This window comes from Passer montanus, unplaced genomic scaffold (assembly GCF_014805655.1).
Source record: "Passer montanus isolate IOZ18808 unplaced genomic scaffold, ASM1480565v1 scaffold25, whole genome shotgun sequence".
Taxonomy (NCBI): domain Eukaryota; kingdom Metazoa; phylum Chordata; class Aves; order Passeriformes; family Passeridae; genus Passer; species Passer montanus.
The window spans coordinates 7,135,225-7,159,527 of record NW_024367149.1 but is presented as its reverse complement, the minus strand read 5'-3'; the positions used below and the strand labels follow the sequence as shown (position 1 = coordinate 7,159,527).

The 24,303-nt window shown below is 43.6% G+C and overlaps 2 protein-coding genes across 3 annotated transcripts in view; one reads left to right on the top strand and one right to left on the bottom strand.

Annotated features, from left to right (window-relative positions):
• CC2D1B (coiled-coil and C2 domain containing 1B) overlaps positions 1-13,715 on the top strand; it is a 28,025-nt gene extending 14,310 nt beyond the window's left edge. Inside the window, exons 12-24 of the mRNA XM_039711310.1 lie at positions 1,147-1,265; positions 2,050-2,218; positions 3,413-3,585; positions 3,689-3,814; positions 4,326-4,384; positions 4,615-4,731; positions 5,209-5,282; positions 5,938-5,996; positions 7,744-7,795; positions 8,397-8,496; positions 11,286-11,376; positions 11,699-11,829; positions 12,606-13,715. Coding sequence (XP_039567244.1) covers positions 1,147-1,265; positions 2,050-2,218; positions 3,413-3,585; positions 3,689-3,814; positions 4,326-4,384; positions 4,615-4,731; positions 5,209-5,282; positions 5,938-5,996; positions 7,744-7,795; positions 8,397-8,496; positions 11,286-11,376; positions 11,699-11,818 — 1,259 coding nt within the window. The 3' untranslated portion in view covers positions 11,819-11,829; positions 12,606-13,715. The remainder of the gene's footprint in view (positions 1-1,146; positions 1,266-2,049; positions 2,219-3,412; positions 3,586-3,688; positions 3,815-4,325; positions 4,385-4,614; positions 4,732-5,208; positions 5,283-5,937; positions 5,997-7,743; positions 7,796-8,396; positions 8,497-11,285; positions 11,377-11,698; positions 11,830-12,605) is intronic.
• Positions 13,292-24,303, bottom strand: part of ZFYVE9 (zinc finger FYVE-type containing 9) — a 41,365-nt gene continuing 30,353 nt past the window's right edge. For both annotated transcript variants that reach the window (XM_039711308.1, XM_039711309.1), the window contains 7 exons: positions 23,805-23,909; positions 20,922-21,072; positions 19,765-19,845; positions 18,603-18,765; positions 17,684-17,789; positions 16,598-16,774; positions 13,292-16,093 (listed from right to left, as the gene is read on the bottom strand). In XM_039711308.1, coding sequence (XP_039567242.1) covers positions 15,932-16,093; positions 16,598-16,774; positions 17,684-17,789; positions 18,603-18,765; positions 19,765-19,845; positions 20,922-21,072; positions 23,805-23,909 — 945 coding nt within the window. In that variant the 3' untranslated portion in view covers positions 13,292-15,931. The remainder of the gene's footprint in view (positions 16,094-16,597; positions 16,775-17,683; positions 17,790-18,602; positions 18,766-19,764; positions 19,846-20,921; positions 21,073-23,804; positions 23,910-24,303) is intronic.

The window sequence follows — 24,303 nt, the reverse complement described above, 5'->3', positions numbered from 1 at the left end:
TTGCAGAATGTCTCCCTTTCTTGGTAAATACCAGTTTCTGTAAGAGTGAGGTACTCCATATTTATACCTCTGGAAATGTGGAGACCTGCTCAGTGTCCTTGCACATCAGCTGTGTGGTTTTCAGCCATCATTTAGGGGCCATGTCATTTACATTGACATGACATTGACAATTATCAGGCAGTCACTGAAACCACCAGTGAATTATCCTAGGATGGCTGTGCCCTTCATGGCATCTGGCTGGTGATGAGTACCAGCCTTGGACTCCCTGGAAACAGAAATGCTGCTGAGCAATGGATCAAATGTCACACGGGGCAGCAGCACAGGATTCTCTGTTCTCTCTGCCTGAGTACCTCAAACTTGTGCTGTAGCAGCCATCTCTAGGATTAGAAGCAGTTTAGTTACTGTTTCTTAGCACTTCTCATGAGACTGCAGCAAGAATACTTGCTGTATACTAAATGAGAGAAGTCTTAACAGACAATCTGTAGTAGTGGCTCTGGATCTCTCTTCTCTGAAGCTGACACTAAACTGGTCACGTGGCAGTGAGAGTTTATCTTCCATCATCAAGCCTTCCTCCCATACTTAAAAGGATAGCAAAACAATGAAGAGCATTATTTTCCATACACTTCTCATTTAACTCCTGATTCTGCCTTAGTTTGCTACCTCTGCATTGCAGTACCTTTTCAGCAGAGGCTGAGTGTGTAACAGCCCAGCTGTCAGCAGTAGATTGTTTATTACTCTGGGGGTAGCACTGATTTTCTGCTGGACTGTGTGCCTGCTAAAGTGAGGCAGCAGTGAGAGGGGAAAAAAAGAGACTAAATTCTCTGCTGCTTCTGGGGGCATCCCTACTACTGAAGTCTTGAGGTTGTGAGGTTGCTTGGCTGGCTGCCAGTTGCTCAGCTTGGAAAACTGCTCAGTTATTGCATCATTTTACTATCATCCACTTAAGCTGGGTGTCTGTGAGAGATCTGATCTAAAGCTACCACTCAGACTTGATCTAGCAAGGCTTTTTGGCCTTGGCCTCAGTCTAGTTTGACTGAATTCTAAAATACAGTAGATAATAGAAACAGCTTCACAGTAAACAAGTAATATGGCAGACACACCATAGGGCTTATGCAACTCTCTCTTCTGTGTTCCTCTCCTTCACAGGATTTCCCCCTCTTCCTGGTGTTGCAGCAACAGATGGTGGCAGCACAATCGCTGCTGTCCTGGAGAGTGCCAGCAAGCTGGCAAACATGGAGGAGAATGATGAAGAGGAGGAGGAGGAGGTTAGTGTTGCCTGCTAGGATGTGTAAAAGTTCAATTGCCATCTCTTATGGCATGCAGATATGAGGCCACTGGATTTCCAGGTAAGGGTACTGAGCTGAAATACAATTTTAAAAACCTGAGGAGTACAGGATCTCAGCAGTAATTTCAATTTCCTTTATATAGTAGGAGAGACAGATGAGATGTTATTACAGTCAGTACCACAGAGTCTGAGTGAAGGGTTTGGCTCTTTCATAGCTGTGTTGTTATGTAGATTTTATTTTCAAAGCAAACACTTGAGATCCTCACCACTCCTTTACATTGTTCTGAAGTACTTAAATCCATACTTTTATCCTACATCCCAGTAGCTTCCCATGTTTGTTCTTTCCCAGGATGTGCAACTCTTACTGCTTTTTGTCAGGCTGCACCAGCATTTAGACTTTGGTTTGATTTCTCTCTCTCTGGATTTGGTTGCTGATTGATTGTGCTTTCAACTCGAGTAGCTTTTAATGGAGAGAATTCCTGGATGATATTTTTTCTGCATGCCTCTACTTTTTTAAAAATCACAGCCTTCTTGAACATTCCTTTTATTCCATCTATGGCTTCCAGAGGTCAGCTACCCTGCTGGCCTGGCATGGCTCATAAACTTCTGGAAGTTAAAATTTGCTGTCTGGAATGCAAAGCTCCTCTCAAAAGGGATACCCAAAGGCTGATACAGTGGTAACCTGGTTGTTGATGCTTGAGATGCTGTCCTCAACCCTGGATAGATTTTGTGCATTTAATATGGATTTCTTTTTGTTTTGCTAGAATGAGCCTCTTCCCCAGGCCCCAGTTGCCAAGAAGCCAACTCAGGTTGTGAGGCCAACTCCAGTTCCATCTGCTGCAGCTCAGGAGAGCTCTCCTGAGCACCTGAAACGAGCTGCTTCACCCTCCTCCCTGGACAAGGCAGAGTCAATGGATCATCTCCCTCCAGCTGGTAAGTGAGGGGATCACCATCCCAGTGCTCCACATGCAAGTCCTTTGCTCTGCTTTGGGGAAGACTTTATCATTTAGGTGTGGGCCTGTGAATGTGTGTCACAGATTTCCTCTGAAAGGAGCCTCAGTATGTGTGTGCTGGAGGGCAGACCCAGACCAGCCATGCAGATTTATTTCACAGAGACAGCATGTATAATTATAAGGCTGATTAGGTTTTTTAATTAATTTTGATGCAACAAATGTATCGATTCATAATGTCTAACTCTGCTCACAGCTGAGCTCTCCATATACCCTCATTACAGGGGACAGGTTGCCAGTGTGAATTATTCATTGATCCAATGGAGCTCCCTACATCACACAGAGTTCTCTGCCTGGTGCTTCACCCAAGGATCTCAGGCTGGCAGTGCAGGCAGGGCTTCATCAATCTCTACTCTTGCCTTGCTGAGGTCACTGAGCAGTTGTGTGTACAAGATTAATTATACAGATAGTAAGGGACAGCCACCACCTCACACTGTGCTTTGGGCACACACTGGCAGTGCTCAGGCTGGAATCCCATCCTCCTTCCCTTCTGCCCTGGGTAGTTCCCTCAGGATGAAGTAGAACTGCCTGGCAGACTGATGCACTAACCTGGTACAATGTAAAGCAGTCTTGTTGGTATGGTTGTCCTTAATGTTTTGGCAAGGAAAGTAGAGACTCAAGCATTAATAAGAAAGTCAGAGAACAAGGGATTACAAAGAAGCAGAGGTGATGTATCTGAGTGGGCCTGCACATTGGTTCATCAGGGTTCTTTTCTGACAAATCAGGGGAGAGGAAGGAAATTACTCCAGACGATGCTCATAATATTTGCTGTTTTGTAGAAGTTAACATGGAGAGCTGAAAGTTTGGATTCAGCTTCTCCCTTGGACCAGTCAGCTGTGCTGGAATCTGTCTCAAGCCTGCAAATTAGGGGCTGTAATAACTCTTGTGACGCTTGTGAGGTTTTTCTGATGAAGGATGCTGTTCCACAAGGAAGCTTGTTTCTTTTTTTAATGCTTGAAAGTGCCCAAGAAACAGTTGAGTGCAGTAAGGAAATGTCGTGATTTGACATCTGTAATTTCACTGATCTTTTCCTGGCTATAAACTGAACAGGGTAAACCTGTGTCAGGGGTGTTGGCAGTGTCAGATGAGTGAGTCTTTCTGTACAACTGTTTTTCAGTTAGGGAGCAGCTGGAATTTCTGGAGAACAGGAAGAAGCAATACCTGAAGGCAGCCATCAAAGCAAAGAGGGAAAACAACCTCGAACAGGCGAAGACGTACCTCAGAACAGCCAAGGGCCTTGACCTAAAAATTGAGCAGGCAAAATCTGGCAAAACTGTTGATATTTCCAAGGTTAGTAGGATTGGTAATATTCTGCTTTGTTTCCTATTCTTGGACGTCTAAGTGCTTACTTTTCCCTATAAGGGCTCTGAAATGTGGTGTTCTTGTGTTGCAGCTGCCATCACCTCCTACAGATGATGAGGGTGATTTTATCTTTGTACACCATGAAGATGTCAGGCTGTCTCAGAAAGCAGATGAAGTTTATGCACAGCTTGTAAAATTGCTGAAGGACCAACATGAGGTAACTATTTTATATTTTTTAGAAATGTTTTGGAGTTTCTTTTGTACATTTCTCTGGGGTTTATTAATATTATAATCCCATCATTGTTCAGTGGGATTTCTTTTTTCCTTTTAAAATACTTACAATATTGGGTGTCCTAAAATGGAGAATTTTCAGAGTTGGATTCTATGCTAATTAAAGCCAGAGGCTGTGCTTGAAGGCTTGGGACTAGCAAGTTATCACTTTTAAATATGAGCACTCAAGTTTGGAAATAATACCTGAATATTAAGACTAGGCCTAAGGTGAACATCATACCTACAAATCAGGTGATTCAAAAGTAATAGGGAGAGCAGCTCAAATAGATGCTGTGCTTTGGACTTGAGGAATGGGGTGGTGAAATGTTCTTGAGTGACTCAGGAAAATGCCTGGTTTTTCTTAAATTAGGTTGTCATCAACCTCAGAACTGTACCAGTCATGAATCTGTGTGTGAGGATCACTGAGTGAATCTGTTTGGTTTTGTTTGTGTTGACAGAGGTGTTTGCAGTACTCCAAGCAATTCATGCACCTGGGAAACGTAGCAGAAACAACTCGGTAAGAGCCAGTGCTGCTTTCAATCATCCCCCAAAGTGGGTGTTTCAGGTTTGAGTCTGCTTCACCCCCTAAAGGTGTTGGGGTTTGAGTTGGTAATTTATCCTTGTGTGAAAGGGTTGGGACTGTGATTCCTGCATCCCCACATTGCTCTCAGCTCTGGCTGAGGTTCACGCTGTGCTCTGCTTGATTTCTGGGTTTTTTGATGATTTTTTTTTTGCCTTTTTCTGTAGATTTGAGAAACTGGCACAAAGTTGTAAAAAGGATATGGAGATCCTACAGCTTGCACGAGCACAAGGAATGGATCCTCCAAGCCATCACTTTGAGGAAAGAACCTTTAAAATGATAAGGTGTGGAAAACCAAAAGTATTTCTCAGTCAGGCTGGAATGAATTTCCTGGTCTTTTGCCCTTGTTTAAGGAATTCTGGGCTTCAGCAGACTTAGGTGGCATCCAGGATTAGGCTCAGCATTTCTGAAAGGATACTCTCAACAACTTAAATACAAAGAAGTTGTTCTCTAACTTCTCTAGCTGATTCTTTGTTTTTAAAATGCCTCCAGCTTCCCCTCTTATATTCTGTTTCTTCAGCCATTCCTCCTTCCTCTGTGTTTTTCCCTCAGTCCTGTTGCCTCCTGGGCTTTGTTCCTGGCCGCAGAGATATTTTTAGCTCTGTTTGTGCTCTTCCCTTGCTCTGCTGTATTTTGTGGAGATGATCTCTGTAGGAGTGCACTGTTGAAAAAGCTCTGACAAATAGCCATGGCATCCTGGGCTGGCCACGGATCAGCTGATGGTGGGATGAATGTGCTTTTTTGTCTTTCTCTTTTCACAGGATATTTTCTGATCTCAACAGCACAGAAATGCACCTTCTTATTGTCAGGGGGATGAACCTACCAGCCCCACCAGGTGTGTACTCTAAAGGCATGTGGGCTTTTTCCTCTGAGTAGGTGAGGACAGTAATGGAGAACTAAATTTCTCTATCTTGAAGGCCACTTTAGGAGCCAGCATTTCTCTCGTTAAAACAAAGTAACCACGTTTAAGGCTCATTCCCTCCCAAAAACTTTAAACAGTATTTTTTTAAATGCAGGCAGGTGAATAAAGAGAATCTGGGTTCCATCTGGACAGAGAGAAGAACTTTACGTTTTCCTGGGTTCACTCATAACTGGGCCATAGTTGAGGTTTCATTTTTATCTCCTATTTTGTTCAAAGTGCCTGCTGTGAGTTGCACCACTTTGGTGTATTTTGACCCTTCAATAGACAGGATTTGCTCCAGCCATTGTTACTGCTTTTAGCCCCCTGTTTCTGGGAGCTTGTAAACCATCTATTTAAACATCTAAGACTGTCTTAGGACTAGCAACCAAAAAAAAAAAACAAACCCAGACTTGGATGCCAACTTTCCATGGATTTTGTTTTGATGGACGGGTTTTTCAGTTGTCTAGAGGCAGGTCATGAGTGCTACTGTAAAACAGTTGGGTGCTCTTGAGAATCCTGCTCAACATGACAGATGCAATGACAATGTCTGTACTGGCTGTTTGGATTGGCTGGTTGTTGTCTCACCCAGGTGTGTCACCAAGAGATTTGGATGCGTTTGTGAAGTTTGAATTTCAGTACCCGAGTGCGGTGAGTGTGTCGTGGATCTTCTGCCCCTCAGTCTGTCCCCCCTGCATGAGATTGTGAAAGCTCCAAGGAAAGGGTGAACACTTGTAGACATCCTGCCTGGATCTGCTTTTAAAGCAGATTTCTTTTTCTGAGAAGCAGAGCTGCTGAGCGTGTTGGCTGCAGGTTTGAGCTTGCACCTTTCTCTTGATGCTCCCCATACCTTATCCTTGGCAGGGTGGTGTCTGCAGATTCTCTATCAGCAGCACTCTCTGTGCTAAAAGCCATGCCCACCTCTCCCCTCTGAAGGCACAGTCAGGCTCTTTCCAATGTTGGCAAAACGTGTCAAAGTTCCTTTCTTTCAGGGCTGCCAACACACCCAGCACCAGGGCACACAAAGTTGTAGCACACAATGTTGTAGCCAAGGATCTCCCTAAGTCCTCTTCCCCTAAAAACCAAGCTTTTAAAGGCATTGCATTTGAGCCTCTCTTAAAATTGTAGAAATTGATTGAAAGGGTTAATCTTTCTATCAAATAAATGGTGATTTAATTAGGAAATATATCTATATCTGGAGATAGGACTTGGGCCATGCAAGTTTCTGACCCTTACTAATTAGCACTTGTGTGTATGTGCATGTATCTATGTGTATGTATATAAAAATATGTATACACATATGTATTGCTTCTTTCCTTGGAATTCCCCAGTGTCATCCTGTTCCTCTCACCTTTAAAAGCAGTCTCTGGTCTGAAAAATACTCAAACCTGAGAGCTAGAAGGGCTTCTGAGGAGGGACTGACTGGTCTCTTACTGTCAGTAGAAATCCTGGGGCTTTGCTGCTCTCTGTAAGGCAAAACCAGACCTTGCTCTTGCAGGACTGGTGCTTAGCCCTGGGACAGTGCAGAGCCTAGGTTTCTATCTCCCAATAAATTTTGCAGTAATTCCACTAAAATTAATTCAGTTACCTGTGGGAAATTGGTGATGGTCAGACCAGGTTTGTGTTAGGTTTGAGTGACTCGAGGCCTTAATGAAGGAGTAATAACACAATTAGGGTGGCTGAAACCAGAACTGGTCTGTATGAATAATTTTCTAGGAAATGAATAAGACTCAGCATAGTTCCTTTTAATCTATTTTGCATTGTTTAAAGAAGAACCAGATCTTTACTCCTTAGCCAACAGTCAAATAAATATGCCACCTTTCTCCTTTACAGTGAAATCAGTTTTGCAAAGTAGCTGCAATAATTAGGCCACATTGTCCTTGTTCATTCCCTAGAGATTTAGTTTGTACTCTGCTTTAGGTTAAAAGTTAATTCATTTTGGTGGCAGATTGATTGTCAGGGAAAATAATAGTAGGGCAATTCCCTGAATGATTTGTGATGAATTCCTTGTGTAGCTCATTATTCCAGCTAATGCAGGAGGAGCAGAATGACTGTGTCATGGAAGGTGCACAGTTTGTCATGGAGTTTAACATCCCCAGTCAGTAACTTATGATGATTGGATTGAATTGACTGTGACTGTGTAGCTTATCTATGGCTCTCATATTTAATGTAATGTTTTGGCTCATTCTTTCTGCAGTATTATCCTTGTTACCACAGTGCAATCCAAGTATTTTAGTCTTGAATATACCATGACTCTTCTTATTTAGATAACCCCCTAAAACCTTACATTTCTGGTATAGGCATAAAATAGAGCTGGCAATAAAAATGGTCACTAATCTGTTTTCAAACAATACCTGACAGGTTTATGTGATGTCTCTTTTTTTTTTTTTTTTAATAGGAACAACCTCAAAAGAGTAAAACACCTGTAATTAACAATAATAATTGTCCAGGTGAGTACTTTTTTTCCAGAGCAGCAGGGAAAATGTTGCACCTTGGGAATCCCTGGACAGTACAGGCTGGTGTCAGACTGTGAACCAGGGCAGAGATCCTCACACCACATTTTTTCTTCTTTCTTATGAAAGGGTTTGTTGGGGGTGAAGTCCAACTGCATTGGCAACTTCTTCCCCCTTATCCCAATATTAGTGGTAGCTATTATGTCATTAATTAAACCAGTATTAATTATATGATCCAAAACACCCCTTCCCAGTCATTCCAGCCTCACTCTGCTTTTTCTTTAATATTTTGTATCTTTTTTCTTAGCCACAAACACTGTTTACTTGCTGGAAGACCTAAACTCTAGTTTTAGCTCTCCAGTACCTTGCTGTCAGCTCAGTGGCTTGGTTTTCCTGCAGTTTGGGTTCTGTCCCTGTAAGGCGAGGGTGACATGAGCTGTGGCACAGGGACACACCCTGGGCCTGACCGAAAAACCCTCCTGAGGAGGATTCCTGTGGGCCAAACCAAGATAAAAGAGCTCTGAGCAGGTGCATGGAGTGGAGCCCTGCACACCATTTGACTCACAGCTTCTTCCCCTGTCCTGTACCTCACTTGCAGAGTACAACCAGCTGTTCAAGCTGAACATCAACCGCAACCACCGAGGCTTCCGGCGCGCAATCCGCTCCAAAGGAATCAAATTTGAAGTGTTCCACAAAGGGTGAGTCCACAGTTTGCCTCTCTGCTAACAGCTGAAAAGAGTGTTGGAGCTGAAGTTTATGAAGCACAATCTCTAACCCAGCACTGAAGAGTTGTCTGGTACTCGTGTCTGAGAGCTTTCAAAATGTGCCTGAGCTCTGCAGCTTCCCCCGTGGGGGTGAAGAAAGGCACAAATTCAGTGAAGTTGATTCAGATCAGTTGAGGATTAGTGTGCTAAAAGGAGTTGGTGGGACTGAGAAAGCAGTGGTTTTCTTCAAATTGTTTTGATTCTTACCCAGTTTGGTTTTGGTCATCAGGACTAGAAAATTTAAATATTCTGTGGAATAACTCTGTAGAATAATGAAATGGCAGCAAAATATGAAGAGCAGGAAAGCAGGTGGCAGGTGATGGCAGAACTGTACTAGAGTTTTTGTATTTCTAAAACTTCATTGTACTGGAGTTTTTGTACTTGTAAAACTACAGAAACTGGAGTTCTTGTACTTCCATTCATTGGGTCTTGCAGTACTTCCTGAGCACTGCTGGAGCTGGCTTGAGAGAGACAGACTCCCCTCATCTCAGAGAGCAGGACCACCAGATGAATGTTAACAATGTTCAGGGCATCATCCTCAGTCCAGGTTCATAACTGAGTTATTCAGAATAGGACTGGCCAGTGTTCCCTCATCCCTGGCTTGGCTGTGATCCAGGACTGTGATGGGATGCCACATAACCTGGGTTTTGTCTGGTGCTCTTTGTCCTATTCCTTGTTGCTATTACTGGGCCATGCAGAAATTGTCCATAGGTTTTCTGAGAGGGTTTTCAAGTTGCAGATGTTTCAGTTTGTGACCTGAAGTCCCACTGCTTTCTTCCAGATCGTCCATTGGCATCTCTGTTGAAGCAAAAGTTGATTTTATTTTTTTTCGGTCAATCCTGACTGCTCTGTGTTCAAGATCCCTCCTCTTTTGCACAGAGCTGTGAAGTGTTTACATTTATTTTAAATGGGCTTTTTGTCACCTTTTCCCAGCGTGGGAGAAAGGAGAGGATGAAGTGATCCAGGCTCTTTTCTTAAGACTGTCTGCTCCTTGTCCTTTCTAAGACTACAAATGAATAATACTTTCAGAAATGCTTTGCTGGGTGTTGTAGCTTTGGGGTCTCTGATAGCTCCTTGACCATCTCCCAAGAATTATTTTTGCTCAGTGAGCAAAGGAGACTTGTTTCAGGTCATATGTATTAAACTTCAGTTTAACAACACTTTCAAGTAAAAACTCAGCAATGTGTTTTTCCAAAGGAGAAGTCTCTTCTTGAGCCTCTCCTAAAAGCTTCTGAAGATGAAAGGGAATTTCCCCAGAGCTGTTTCTGAAGCCATAGCCTAGAGCAAGTTCTCAGTCTTCACAGCAGCCCCCTGGAACTGAGTAGGGATGAATCAGTCTTTGTTTCTTGAGTTATAAAATGGAAAAATGCTTTAAAAAATGCAGCAAGAATTGCTGATTCTCTGAAGTTTATGAGCAAAGTGCCCCACATGCTGCAGTACAATTACATAACCCTTCATTTTAAGGTCCTTGTGAAGGAAATATTCCAACATGTGACCTAAGAAACTCTGAACTTTCCTAAATGACTCTGTGAGTCTGCTGTGCCCTCACTGATGGAGAGTCTCCTGTTGCCACCAGTGATGTGATCATGAGGCTCCATGATCAATCTCTGAGTTTCCACTGCATATGTCAAGTCTTACTTGATAGTATCCCTTAATGATAGTAGGAAGAAGAAGGGTGGATGTTGTGGGGGATGGGTTTTTTAGCTTTTTGTGTTTGTTGGTCTGGTTGCTTGTTTTGTTCTGAAATAGTGGGTAAAAAGGGGAAATCTGAAATCTTGGAAAATTTCCAAGAAAACACAAGCAGGTGTGGCCAAGTTATCTTTTTTAACTCCAGACTCTCTAGTGTTTAGTTGTTTATCAAACCTTTTGGAGACTGGTTCAGGGAGATGCTTGGATGCAGGCAAAGAAATGCTGTGTTTGAGCTGAACACTCCTGTGGAATTAGGGTGGTTTAGTCTTGGCTGTTGCCTTTTGGAGGAGTTTTTCTGGGTAAGAGCTGTAACACCTGGCTCTGTTCAGGTAAAGATTGACTTACTGCTGATTAAACTGCTCCAACACAAATGACTACAGCAAGAAGTTGTTTGTTTTCTTCACAGGATAAAAATGCTTCTGTGTTTAATTCCAGCAGACTGGAAAACCTAAAATTATAGTTTTTGACTGTTAAAACTACCAGTATGTAGGTGAATCCAAACAATAGCTGAAATGTTCTTATTTACTGAAATTGTTTTGATTTATCAAGACAAAACAGAATGATTCATGTGATGTTTTCCTAAAAGTAGTTTGCCAAAAGCAACAGGTGCCTGTGAAATGTTTGTTTTGCTGGGAGGTGCAGCTTCCTTGGGAATTCCTTCAGCCTGTTCTGTTAAACAGCCCCAAGCAGAGGGTGGCCCTGTCCTGGCCACTGGGCCTCCTTCCCTGTCACCCTGGGCAGGGACAGAAGCTGCTGCCACTCCAAGTGCTGATTTAGTTGGCTGTTTTTCTTCACTGCTGTCCTCATCTTTACCTTGCTTGCAAAAGAATAATTAGCAAATGAGTACTTTCTTATCTTGTTCCTTGTCGTCTGGTTTTTAAGGGTTTGCCTGTGGCCCTGTGGTGTGCAGGGCTCCAGGAGCATGTCCTGACCAGCCCTGTCTGCATGTGGGGATGGAGCAAACAGTGATGACCTCGGGCTTGTTTTCTCTTTAATGTCCTGACAGTCTTTATTCCTTCACTTCTTTGGCACAGATCCTTTTTCAGAAGTGACAAACACGTGGGGACAGCACACTTGAAGCTGGACAAGCTGGAATCAGAATGTGAAGTTAGAGAGATCATAGAGGTACAATTTTGGGATGAGGTGTGTTCTTCTGCTCAGTTTCAACCCAAAGGGGAAATGAGTATCTGGACCACATAAATGTGACTGCAGTAGAGTTTTGTGTTAGGTGAATTTGATAACCTGCCTGGGTTGTGGGGCACCTGCTCTGCTGAGCTCCAGTCCAAGGAAGTGCTTGGCTGTGACACTCCCAGCACTGCAGTCACCTGCAGGGATCTCTGCCACGCTTGGGCCACAGGCACATGCAGTCACAGTTGCCTGAGGCTCTGTGGTTTAACATTATAATCCCTGTTTGTCCTAACTCCTCTTCTTTTTGTGGTTATTTCAGATTTTTGATGGCAGAAAGCCCACTGGAGGGAAACTGGAGGTAAAAGTGAGACTCAGGGAGCCCCTCAGTGGTCAAGATCTTCAAACAGTTACAGAAAATTGGCTGGTCCTTGAACGTTAGTTCTGTCTGAGGTATGAGCACTGTGGCCAGAGGTGGTCTGGGCAGGGCTAGAGATAAATTCTGTTTGAACAATGTCTTTTGTTGGCATTGACCTAATTACACTGCTCTGGCTTCAGTAGCATTCCTCTTTATATTTGTGGTGGGGAGTTGACATCATTTCATAAATGAGGTTACAGAATCTCTGATTAGTCTGGATCTCAAAGATGCTGTTTCACAATCATTTGAAATACAGTAACAGCTGCTGCTGTCACCTTTACTAAGAATATTATTTAGAAAATAAGTGATAAGTAATCCATCTTCCTTTGCTTGATCTCCTGAAGCCCCTGTGCTTCCTCTTCCTTAGCATATGATTTCACTTTACATTTCTAAATGGCAGTTAAGCAAATTTTCATCAGCTTTGGAGTGACATCACCAGTTTGGAAGCAAAGCTGTGGCAAATGGTGTCAGACTGTAGAGACTGAGGTCTCACTTCAATGCAGGAGTCACCGTTTGGGTGTCAAAGGGCCTGTTTTAGTGGTTTCCTCCCAGCCAAGGAGTCAGGAGGTCCTGTGAGCTCCAGTCAGGCTGAGGGACACGTTTGGTGACCATACCTGAAATAACAACTTGGCCTCGTGCCCAAGCACTTTCCATCACTGCAGCTTAATAGTTTTGCTCCATTGATTTTCCTCGTTGACCATCCACAACCTTGGTGTCAGCATTTTCCATATAATGTCTCCTTGAACTGTGAACATCTGTTCTGTACTGCAGCAAGGAATTCTGATGGGTTTGTTTGTGTTGTTTTCCCCAGATCCGTGGGAATGTTGGAAGTCGTGGGCTGAGCGAAGGCAGGAAGATGCTGCTAAGCTGCAAGCACCAAAGATGTTAAAGGAATGCACTACTGAACCTAATGTCTATTTTGATAACAGCCATAGTGCTTATTAATAACTGCAAGGCAAACGGGAGGCTCTGGCAATGCGCTGCTGCAGGGCTTGGGGCCGCTCTACCCCAACCAGACAGAATTGCCTTAATGTGGGACTACTCTGTAGCACCAGGATGAATGTTACATTAACTATGCAGAGCGCTGTGGGAAAGGTTTAGCCCTTTAAGAATTCCCTGAGGCAGTGCCAGAGCTTTGTGGTTAAGTCACAGGTAAGACTTCAGCAGAATTGCTGTTCCCAGGTGTGTGAGCAGCCAGCGTGGTTCAGTGAACAGTCTGCTACTGCTGTGTCTGTCCTCTCCTGTCCAGGCCTGTTTGGGTTGGGGTCTTTTTGTTTCCTAAATCAGAGGAGAGCTCTCAGGCAGCAGTTCAGGGGTGCCAGTCCCTGCTCTGTGCACACCCTTGGCACATGAGGTTCCCAGGGCTGTCCCTTTCTGCAGGAAAGGCTGGTGTTCACAGCCCTGTTTTTGTCCTGGCTCCCAGCTGTGTGCCGTGCTTGCTGCACTGCTTGTCCGGCGCAGAAGGGTACTGTGCCTTCATCCTTTTTGGTGTTGGGCTTTTAATTTAAAAAAGAAGAAAGTACACTAGACTCTGCTGCTTCCCAAATGTTCCTCATATTTTTACAAAAACAGGCTTTTACAATTCTTCCAGGTGATGGGGGAAATAGTCTCATTTTGTCCTTTAAGAAAACTGGATCGTGACTTATTTTCAGGAATGCTTTTTGATCAGCAGCATACAAGAAAGGGTACTAAATCTGTTTGTGTTTTTAAATCTCTGTGAGCTAACAGGAACCAGGGATCTCCAAGGGGAGGATGTGCCTGTGCCAGGGATGGGCAGGTTGGGAGACAGAACAGAGTCCAGACAGGTCAGCAGCTCTGCCTCTGTCTTCCTGAGCAGATGAAGACAATACAGTGTTTAGTTTTTAATTTCAATAAATTTAATATACAAAACTACATGTTGAAAATAAAAATATAATATGCAGTTTTTTGCAGTGTTAACTAACTGAATTTTAAAAGTACAATTTTTTTCTAAACAAGTACTCATTTCTTAACAACATGGTAATTAAGGTCATTTCAAAGGCTATGGTTGAAGCAGACATGTCAGTCACCAGTTGATAGTGTTTTGCACAAACGAAATCCAAACCTAAAAGACTTCTGGGGCAAAGGAAGAGAAGATAAACATTTTTCACCTCTTTTACTGCATTATTAAGCGTAACAATGCAACTAAAGTAAACTGGAAAGCTGCTGCTGTGGCAAAGCTGGAGTGCAGGCTCTAGGAGGAAGATTATTACCAAGTTTCTGGAATGCTCTTCCAGCTGTGGAACTGTGCCTACACCGTGTGGTGCCGAGCTGTGTCCCAGAGTGTGCAGATCCAGGGTGCAGAGGGGATCAAGTGGCCTCAGCCCAGCTGGGCTGCACAGCACCTCGGCAGGAGCAGGGGCTGGGTCACAGCTCCTGCTTTGGCCAGCAGGAACCACTAAATGAGCTCTGCTAAATTGAGTCACCCACTCTCTCCCAAATGCCAGAGGTAAGGCTTCACTTGGCTCTGACACCCTTTAAAGTGTGGTAGTGTGCTCCCTCTTGCTGGCCAGCTTTTGTTTGTGGAATTGGCCCCAGTTCCCTGGCCTGTCTTTTCCAAGGGCTGGGTGGTGCCAGCTGTGATTTGGAACACTGGATTTTTCATACTTTTGTTTTTTGAAAAGCAGCAGCCATTTATTCCCAAGTGCACTCTGTGCAGACACTGGGCTGCCTTTCCATAAAATATATCACTCTGTGCAGGTCCCTTTCCTTGCCCAGCCAATGGTGTTGATTTGTTTGAAAACCAGAGCCTGGCACTTCTCTTTCTCTTTGCAAGGCCACTGGTGTTACTGTGTCACAGCTTCCCCCAGAATGGACGGCAACAGGGAGTGTATGACACCACAAATGGTCAGCATTAATTAGCACCTCCCTTCCCAAATTAATTAATTCTAGACAGGAGGAGAAACCTTTACCCCTCTTCCTGGGAGGGACTCAAAAGAGCTGCTTTGCATGACTGGCTAAACAAACCAAACCCCTTCTCCTGCTTACAGCTCTTGCCACTGGTTAGCAGCTTTCCATGGAGACAGTAAGAACATGGAACCACATTTCCTCTGGCTGATGCTCAATTCCAGCTTCTTAATGCCCTGGCAGACAGCAGCAGCTGCTCTCCCTACCAAAGCCCTCTCAGGTGAGACCAAGAGCACTGGGCCGAGTGCACATGTTCAGAACTGACCACAAAGCCTTTTTCAGCAGAACATGCAGGAACAGCCACTCTACACTGGTACCACAGGTAAGCTTGGACGTGGGGCTGCAATATGAAGTACAAGCTGCCTTGGGTTACGTGACACTGGCGTTACACTACAGCGAACAGCAGGGAGGGGACACAGCTGCCCTGGCTGGGACTCGCCTCTCAAAAGCAGGACCTACTGGGGACAAGGAACAAGATGGAACTGCACTTTGGGGCTGGTCTTGCCTCTGCTTCAGACAGATTTGTAAACAAGGTACAGAATAGCAGAGTTGCTGTAGGAGATCACAGAAACCTGCCCAAAGTGACAGACTTTTGTGGTAAATAGAGGAGAAAAGGAAACTAGCCTATTACACACACACAACTGCAGAGAGATGTCTGTCCTGCTCCTCTGCATGCACAGACAAACAGGGTTATGGCTAGGGAATCTTTCCCTATATCTCAAGGGCTTCTCCAGACTTATTTCAACCAATAATCTGGTCAAAACAATGTAAACGTTACTTTTTAATGTCTATAGAATAACCACAAATGGCATTAGGATGAGGTCAGAATGGAGGTCTTGATTGTTTCTTACATGTCCATCTACAGACAGTACAAGGTTGGAATTTCACTTTTTATTTACGCCCCAGTGATCTTTGCACCCTTTGAGCATTTAGAGTACATGACTGTAAGTCTTTAAACATGAGCATTTTTCTAAACAATAACAGAAGTGGATTAGCTGCAAGGATAGCATAGCCATGTTGTAGTATAGAAGCTGCCCTGATCCTCTGGTTGTTGACAATGCATAGAAGATTTAGAATTATGGAACAACTGTCCCACCCCCCTCCCCCCCTTCCCCAATAGTGTTAACAAAAGCTTAATTTTCCAGTTTTAAAGTGCAAATGATTCAGATACAACTGCTGCTGGAACAGGTCTGAACAGAAAATGAAGTCCTCTTATGAGATGTTTTCCAGAATATAAAAGATGAGCTCCATTATGACTGGCCCCTCACTCAACTGACAGGCCCCTCCATGAATCACTGGCACTAAGGCACTGTCCAGGTCATTCATGTATTGAGAGGGCAGTGGCTGTCCATTGCTCCCAGCTTGATAACCAACCTAAAAAATACAAAGAGTGGGTTTTAAGAACAGGACACGAGGCTGTGAGTCAGGGGGCAGGAAGGGAGGAGGAGCTGTGGCATCTCCCACGGAAGTCAGGAACTTGAGAACTGGATCGAGCAGGCACTAAAGCAGCTTTTCCATTTGTCTTTGTGCTTCTTTGTGTTCCCAGTGGCTGCCTGAGCAAAAGGAAGCTTTTTCTCCTGTTTTCTCAAAGCAGCTCCTTGGGCTGAGCAGGATGTACTTGCTAGCAAAAAGGCCAATTAAGAGTCTTCTGTGAGCACAGAGCAGGTGCTGCTTGTGCCATGTGGGGGTCAAGCCTGTGTTAGTTCAGGCTGGGCCTTGGATCTAACAGATGTCCCAAAACACCAAACAGCAGCCAGCACCACCTGATTAGCATGTGATACTGCTTCAGAACTCTCCTGGTTTAAGTGGTGTATTCCCATGCTGGGGAATGAACAAGAGAACAATCCCCCAGTTAAACTCAAACTATTGAAAACTTACCTGATCTGAGTCCAGTGTAACACGCAGACCCAGCTTAGTCATTCCATCTTCTTTCAGCAGTTTCAGATGAGGACACAGAGCCAGACAGAAAGCTTTTGCCACATTCTCAGTCAGTCTGCTGTGATCAGCTGGGTCACTCAGACCATTGTGTTGCTCATCATTTTCTAGGAAAAACACCTGAAGGGAAGAGTCAACACAAGAGATAACACTTGGCTTTTCTAGAAAATTTGGGCTGGATATAATTTAAAATTTTACAAATGAAGACTTAAGAAGTAACTGTTCAGGGAAGCCCAGCAAAAACCCTAAAGACAAGTCACCTTAGGGAGGAAAAAATAAAACTTCAGAAGAAAGATTTAAGTTTAAATCGTCCTCTGAAACCTCTTAGATCTGCTCAAAAGCCTTGCTATGGAAATTCACTATGTATTACACGTGGTTTTAATAAAAACCTGCTTTTAAAAAGATGTTAAATTCAGAAAAATTACACTTTTAATACAAACCCAAAGATCTCTGCTATTTTTGTCACTGAACTTCTTTCTGTTGAGCCCAAGTGAGCTGGGAAAAAAGGGCACATGGGGACTAAGCTGCAGAGTAAGGAACCTGGTTCCTCCTCAGCAGGCAGTGAAACACTTAAAGAAATATTTTGACACCAGCATTTGTGTGCTGGCAGAGTCACAGGCAACATCAGCCATGCAAGCAGTTTCTGTGTGATTTATGCCACAACACTTTAACATGCAACATTTTACAGAAAGCGGCTCGAAATAACATTTCTGAAAAACAATTTATATTAAGATTTGTCTCCATGTAGAAAGGCAGTTTTTAACACAAAGGCAAATGAAACCAACTCTTCTGTGTGTAAGGCAGCCAGTGCTGTTGTGGTTCCCCCATGCTGAACACCCTGATGAGCAGTGGTGGCCGTGCAGCGCGGGCTGTGGCCCTGTCAGGGGCAGGATGTTTTATCCTGCAGGATGCCACCCTGTGCAGGCAGGACAGGCACCACAGCCTCGTGGGGAAGCATGTCCTGCTTCCCTGTGCTGACTGGGGAGCAGCTGGCCCAGCCCTGGCTGAGTGCAGGGCTGAGGGACCCACCTCTGTCCAGCGGATGACCTTCCCGTTGGCCTTGTACTCGGAGCCGTGGAATATCTTCACACTGGTTATGGATTCCATGGATTTGCCATCAATAGGGCTCACAACGCTGCAAAAGGGAGGGAGGAGGGTGAGCCCTGACTCAGCACAAGACCTGAGCTGGACAGAGGCCTCTGCAGAAGAGAAGGGCCTTGGAGTCAAAGGGCAGTTCCTGAAAGGGGCCACATGCACACTGCAGGTGCAGAAGGACCTTCCTGAAGGTTTCCAACAAGGCTTTGCAGCAGAGCTGAGATCCTGTAAGGTTCTGACAGAGGTGTTTCATACAGCTTGGATTTTTGCTCATTTGTAAACTCAGTGTAGGCCATCAATACCTGAAACACAACTTAGCCAGCCCAGGACTAGACTACAGAAGCCAAGATTGATCTGGAGAGCCTGAAACTACAGAAATATCCTTCTTTCTAGGTGCTGAGTCCTGAAATATGGAATTAATCACAACAGCAGTTTACTGCCATAAATACTTCAGCTGCCAAATCCACCTTCCTTTTGGCTTCACTATCAAGTGTCCAAAGATACTGTTGATGTTCAGCAATTTGGTTTCCAGCTCTACTTAATGCAAACTAAGCACCAACAGTGCAAAGTGACCACAATGTGCAGGGTTCAGCATGGAGAGTTGGAGACAGATTAGTGGTTTCCAATAACTGGATATTGGCAATGCCAAAAAAAATCCATAGCATTGCCAATATTCTAAATTGATGCCCCAAAGCTCTAGTATCTCAATTCCATTTTCATTACAATTAATTGCATCTTATCACTCAAAATAGAAGTGCAGACTTTTAATTCCTATTGATTGGAAGACTCACATGCCTTACAAGATCAATTAAATATTTTAACAGGCACCAATGTCAAGTGCTCCTCTACTTACCCCTTATTAAAGTTTTTATCATCTTCTACCCACTGAATGTGAACGTGTTCCTGAGGGTCTTCAGCATCTACTTTGCCACAGGTGATGGTGAAGTCTTTCATCTCTCTCAGGGCCTGTCTCAAAGAGTCCATGTTCTCAGCAGTTATCTGGACCATCACTCCATCTGGGGAACCAAGAGATCCTCATTAGTCAAGATAAGCCATGCCAAACAGAGCCTATACAGAAAAAAAACAAACACCCTTCATCTGATTGCAACAGAGGTTAAATGTTCATTTTATGCATCATGGGCAGCAGTGCTCCATAAACCCACTTCTGAACAGTCACCTTCTTAAACTGCAAACCTGCTGAGTGCTGATGAGGGAAAACACAACAGTAAGAGAAGGGCAGCTCCCAGGTGAAGTCAGCTGTAGTAAAGACCCCATGAGTTTGCCTCACAACCTGACACCTGCTCCAGGCCACCCTCAGAAACCCCAATGACACTGCTCCACTGAGCCATCGCCTCTGCTGGCTCTGGAAGCAGCACTCCAGCAGTGACAGTGGTTGAGAAGTCAGTGCTAGCCTGACAGTGGCAAGAGGTACAGAATTTGGATTCACAGAATTAAGGTTGAAAAGACTTCCAGGATCATCCAGTCCAGCCATTAACCCAGCACCACTTTGGCTCAATCTCAGTTATGGCAAAAATAGCAGGAGTGAAACACTTCTCCATGTACAGACTGAATCCCCCCGAGCCTCTGTCTTACCCTAACCACCCATTAGACACAGGAAAGGGGACAATGACCTGCAAGCTCTGATGGCAGGGGCTGCCCAGGGACCCCACCCATGGCCACACAGAGCAGAGGCTCTGCTGGTTGGTAGATTACACATTCTGTATTTTTTAGGCTCACAATTTCCTCATTCAACCCAAACCAGTGAATCAATCCCAGGCTCCCAAGCAAAGTATTTCATATCTTACCCTCATTTTCTTGAGACCTGTATTGCAGCATCTGCACAAATTCCTCCTTGTTAAAGGGAACTGGGTGGTTTTTGCTTAGAAGTAGGATAAAGCTGAAGTGGCAGCAAGACTCCAAGGCCCAAGGCATGTGAGCAGAGAGAGCCCTTTTAGCTGCAGAGCTGAGCTGGGCAAAGAGAGAAGTGTGCTTTAAGCAAGAAGTTCAGTTCTTACCTTCCACTATACTGGATTTGGCAAGGTAGCCTGAAGAGGATTTTAAAGCTCCACTGAACACAAAGAAGCAGGCACCAGTCACTGCAACAACAACAACAACAGGAGAGATTTAGTGAGGCTTTTGTCAAAGCAATGCCTTACCCAGGAATCAGATATCAGCTCTATCAGCCAGAGGTGATTACCTTGAATCAGGACTAATGCTGCTTGGAATTATGGTGCCTGTATTGGACATCACAAGCTTGGATACACAAATGCAAATCACCCAGTTATTTTCTAAACTGGAAAACAGTTTTTGTCTAAGTTAATGCTTGTCACTCTCCTTCTCCATGCCCTACACACCTCAGAGTTTCAGAATTACTAATTTTGGGCAACCAAGACTTCTAAAGGTCCCCACACAGGTGGCAGATTGTGAGTGAGCTGCTTTTGGATCACACTAACACCAACCCACCAGCAAGGCCACAGCTCAAAGCCTCTTGACTTAAAGGAAAATTATCTTCAGTGACTACTAAGCATCATGAAATTCCTGCTGGAAATCCCTCATTGTCACATAGGTGAAGTTAACAGAAGTCAGACAAGACCATCAGTCCCAAGTGACATTCCATGCCAGTACACCTGGTGGAGTCACCAGTGATAATTGCAAACCTCCAAATCAGCCTCTGTCTTGTTCTCACTTGGAGATTGTATAAATGTCTTTGCCAGAAATGTCCCTAAACACACAACATTTAAATTCTCAGCACACAGCTGCTGCAGCCCTTCAGCCTAGTGTAACAAAAATATACCCTGGAAATTAGATGGTCTAATTAATTTGAAAATGAGAAGTTGCTTGAAGATGCATTATCACAATGCTGCTGTGGTTGGTTATTCCTATTTAACTTTCTGTCCTACTGAATCTAGTCTTTCTTTCACATAGTATAGGTCAAGCACAGGCAACCTCACCTGCACATCCCATAATGCCAAAGCCAGCTCTCATTTTTAATGAAGCAGTGTTGCCTAAGCCAGTTCCAGCACAAAGCTGCCCAGTCAGGGATGCCAGTGGTCAGACTGATTTTCTCTAACAAAAACTGGGTGAAACCCAGCTGTAGGCAATCCACAAAGCTGGGGCAGCCACAGAGGGGCCAAGCAGGCGTGCAGAGCAGCAGAGCCAGGGCTCCCCTCACCTTTCCTGGGCTGGTTGTGGATGCTGATGGCCTGTGTCTGGTAGTTGCCGTCGTCGTTCTGCACGCACACCAGGTGTGAGTCTGCCTTCTCGTTGAAACACGCCCCCCCTGCCAGCACGTGCTCGTTGGATTTGTTCATGGCTTTCATCATCTGCAAACACAAAGCTTCAGCATTTCCACCCAGCTCATCAAGCACTTCCAGAAATAGGTGGTTCTTGGAGCAGTTTAATCAGAAGCTTCTCAAGCTCTCATATTCCGTGTCAGGTTTTAGCACTCAGAACCATAAACTGCTTCTGAGAACAGGGTTCAGGTCTTTTACTGCCTGGGTACTTTAAAGTGCCATCTTGTGTGCAATTAAGATAAGTGGTACAAGGGATAGCTGAGCTACAGAAATTGCAAAAGCTGTTATCTCTACCTGGTTTTAAAAATACATGGGAGGAAAAAACCATGAGAAAAACCCTGGGAGGAAATACTTGGCTTGCTTGCACAACTACAGTTGTTAATGACATAAATCATAAATGCCCCTCCACAGTTCAGTGCCACATGGGCTCTCAGACTGGGGCCATTTCATCCTGTTCTGCCACAACCAGACACCAAAACTTCAGTGCCTCTGTGCTTCACCTGCATGAACTGGTGAAACTGGGATCAATGTTCCCAATTTAAGACTTATTTAAAATATGTATGAATTTTCTTTCTCTGCAAAGGAGGCCTTCAGAAAGCATCAGAAAAGTTTGTGACACATTTGCCCTTCTGCTGACTATCATCTAACACACACCGAGTTAGATGCCTCAACAAAACACCCTTGTAGATTTTATAGTTTCTTTTCTCCACTATTCCTCTCCATGGAGGCTCAGACTTGGTGATTTTTGATACAAAAGAAAACTGAGGGAGTCACCCAACTCTGGAATTTGTTTCAAACAGGAAAATGACATGTTTGCTTAAAATAAAAAAAGTCAAATTAAATGACACAAATCCCCCCGCAGTGAAAACCCAGAAAAATACTGAATTATTTGACATCTCCTAACAGCACTCACACTCCCACCTCTGCTTCCTGGAGCTCATAAGCATGCAGGCTACACACAACACATTTGTCTCTCTCAGTCCAACGTAAAACCTTAATTACAGTGTAAGGAACATTAACTGATGCTCGCTATTGACAAATGTGCACAGGTGTAATGTTTGGGGAGGAAACTTAATTAAGATTTTGCATCAGACAACAGTGTCTTTCATTATCCAGTTGATCATGCCATGCTCCAGAAACTGGATTTTAGCTCCAGAACAGCCACGTTTGTGGAGCCCAGAGGTTGCCTTCAGCACAACAAGAAACAACTGGATGGAGCAACTGTGCTTCCTTAGAAGGCAATTGATTAAGGAATTACAGTCACCTTTGCTGAGGGATTAAACAGACAACTAGGACCCTCTAAGCTTTAGAAAATTTGCATAATTTTGAAAACAAAAATATGTATTTAATTAAAAACTACATATGAATGTGTAATTTGTTAATTACAGGCTGAATTTTCCCCATTTAATACACGCATGAGATTTCAAATTAGTTTTTCACTTTTTAGATATTGAAAATATCAGAGTAACGGTCCTTTCTAATTAAATAAAAGCAAAGGGCTTATTATTTAATTAATCTTGAGACTGGCTCAGTTGGTTAGAGGAGGGTGATGGTAACACCAAGGTCATGGTTTGATCCCTGTATGAACCATTAACAGTTGGACTTGATGACCCTTGCAACTCAGAATATTCTGTGAATCTTACCTCAAAGTAAACTCATGAAAAATTCCTATTACTACAACTTTTGAAATGAATCACAAGCTATGAACAATGTTAAATAAGTAACAATTTCTCCATTTAAAAAGCTGGATCCTTGCATCACACCGGGAAGGGAACCCGAGCACAGTGCAGAGGTTTTGCTACGTCCCTGACCCAGGAATTCCCTCTCAGTCCTGCTCAGTCCATGCCTGGCACAAGTGGAGCTGACACTTTGCAAACACCAGGCACAGCTGACACTGAACTGAATGGTTTGTGCCATTCCAGACTGAATTCATTCAAACTTCACTGACCTCTCCCATTCTGCACAACTGCATTAAAAATTAAAACACCTTTTAACAGACCCTTTATCTTCATCAATTTCATCTTTTTCAAACTTCATAAAAGAGCACTTTTTTTTCAATGAATTTTTTTTACTCACATGCTTTTTGCAGGGAAATTCCCTCTTGAGATAAAGCTGCATTCTGCTCCAATCTTACAAGAACTTTTACAAATACAGTTCTGCTCAGGAGGTTTGCTCTCACCCCAGTTCTGACAGGTTTTAAACTACCAAGTTACCCCCCTCTCTTCAGAGAGAACACGACACCAATCCCTTCCCCACTGTTCCCTTTCATTACTGTTCAAATACCTCCTCCCCCAGCTTTCTCTAGTTAGCAGCACTAACTCCTACAGATGCTGACTGATTTTCTCACACCAGAAATCAATTATAAAATTTCAGTGTTGAGGGAACTTTTACATCAAATAATCAGCAATCCAACAAATACTACTAAATGCTTTGAGTGGGAACACATGCATGTTTTCTTCCTAGTTTACCTCAAGTGTAAAGTTTGTCAACTTACTTGCTCAAATCAAGCATATGACACTATGTAAACAGTTCAAAAAACTGAAGAAAAAAGAGTTTAAGATTTTAATTAAATAGAAAATGGAACTGCATTCTTCCTATGAAGCCAGGCTCATTCACTTCCAAAAGCTGTGTGCATCACACAATTAGTATTTGCTTTTGAGGCATTTTTCCTTAGTGGTAGTGAATAAAATAAAACTTCCTCTAGATCCCAGTACTCCAAACACAAAGAAACTGTACACAAATGTATGCTTTATAAGCATTACCTCATTATATCTGTTGCTAGGTATTTTGATGCTGGTTTTTCTGACTTCCATATCAACCACTAAACCTTGGACCACAGGCAGTGTGTACTGGTAGTTTCTGAAGTCCTGAGGATTAAAACAAGATTTCAATTTAGCAGTGATGATCATCATTAACACTGTACGTTTCATGACTATCCTGGTGACTACTGCTTGGCCCATTCAAAGAACTGTAATCAGTGACTGGAAGGCAGGGAGGGACAGAGACACCACAGGGTGTAACCCATGTAATTGCAGTACACAAATGAAAAAATATCTCTTATATCAAAATTAATGTTCTCCAACCTTGAATATCATCACTGTATATAAGAAAGTTTCCTCTGTGTTCTGTTACATTACTAGATGGAGTTATTAGTTTTTCTAGCAGTGACATTAAGTCATAGATCGAAGAGAATTTCCTATATTGAAAATATTTGCAACCCAGGAAGAGATAATAACATCCCTTCAGTCAGAGCACGATGTA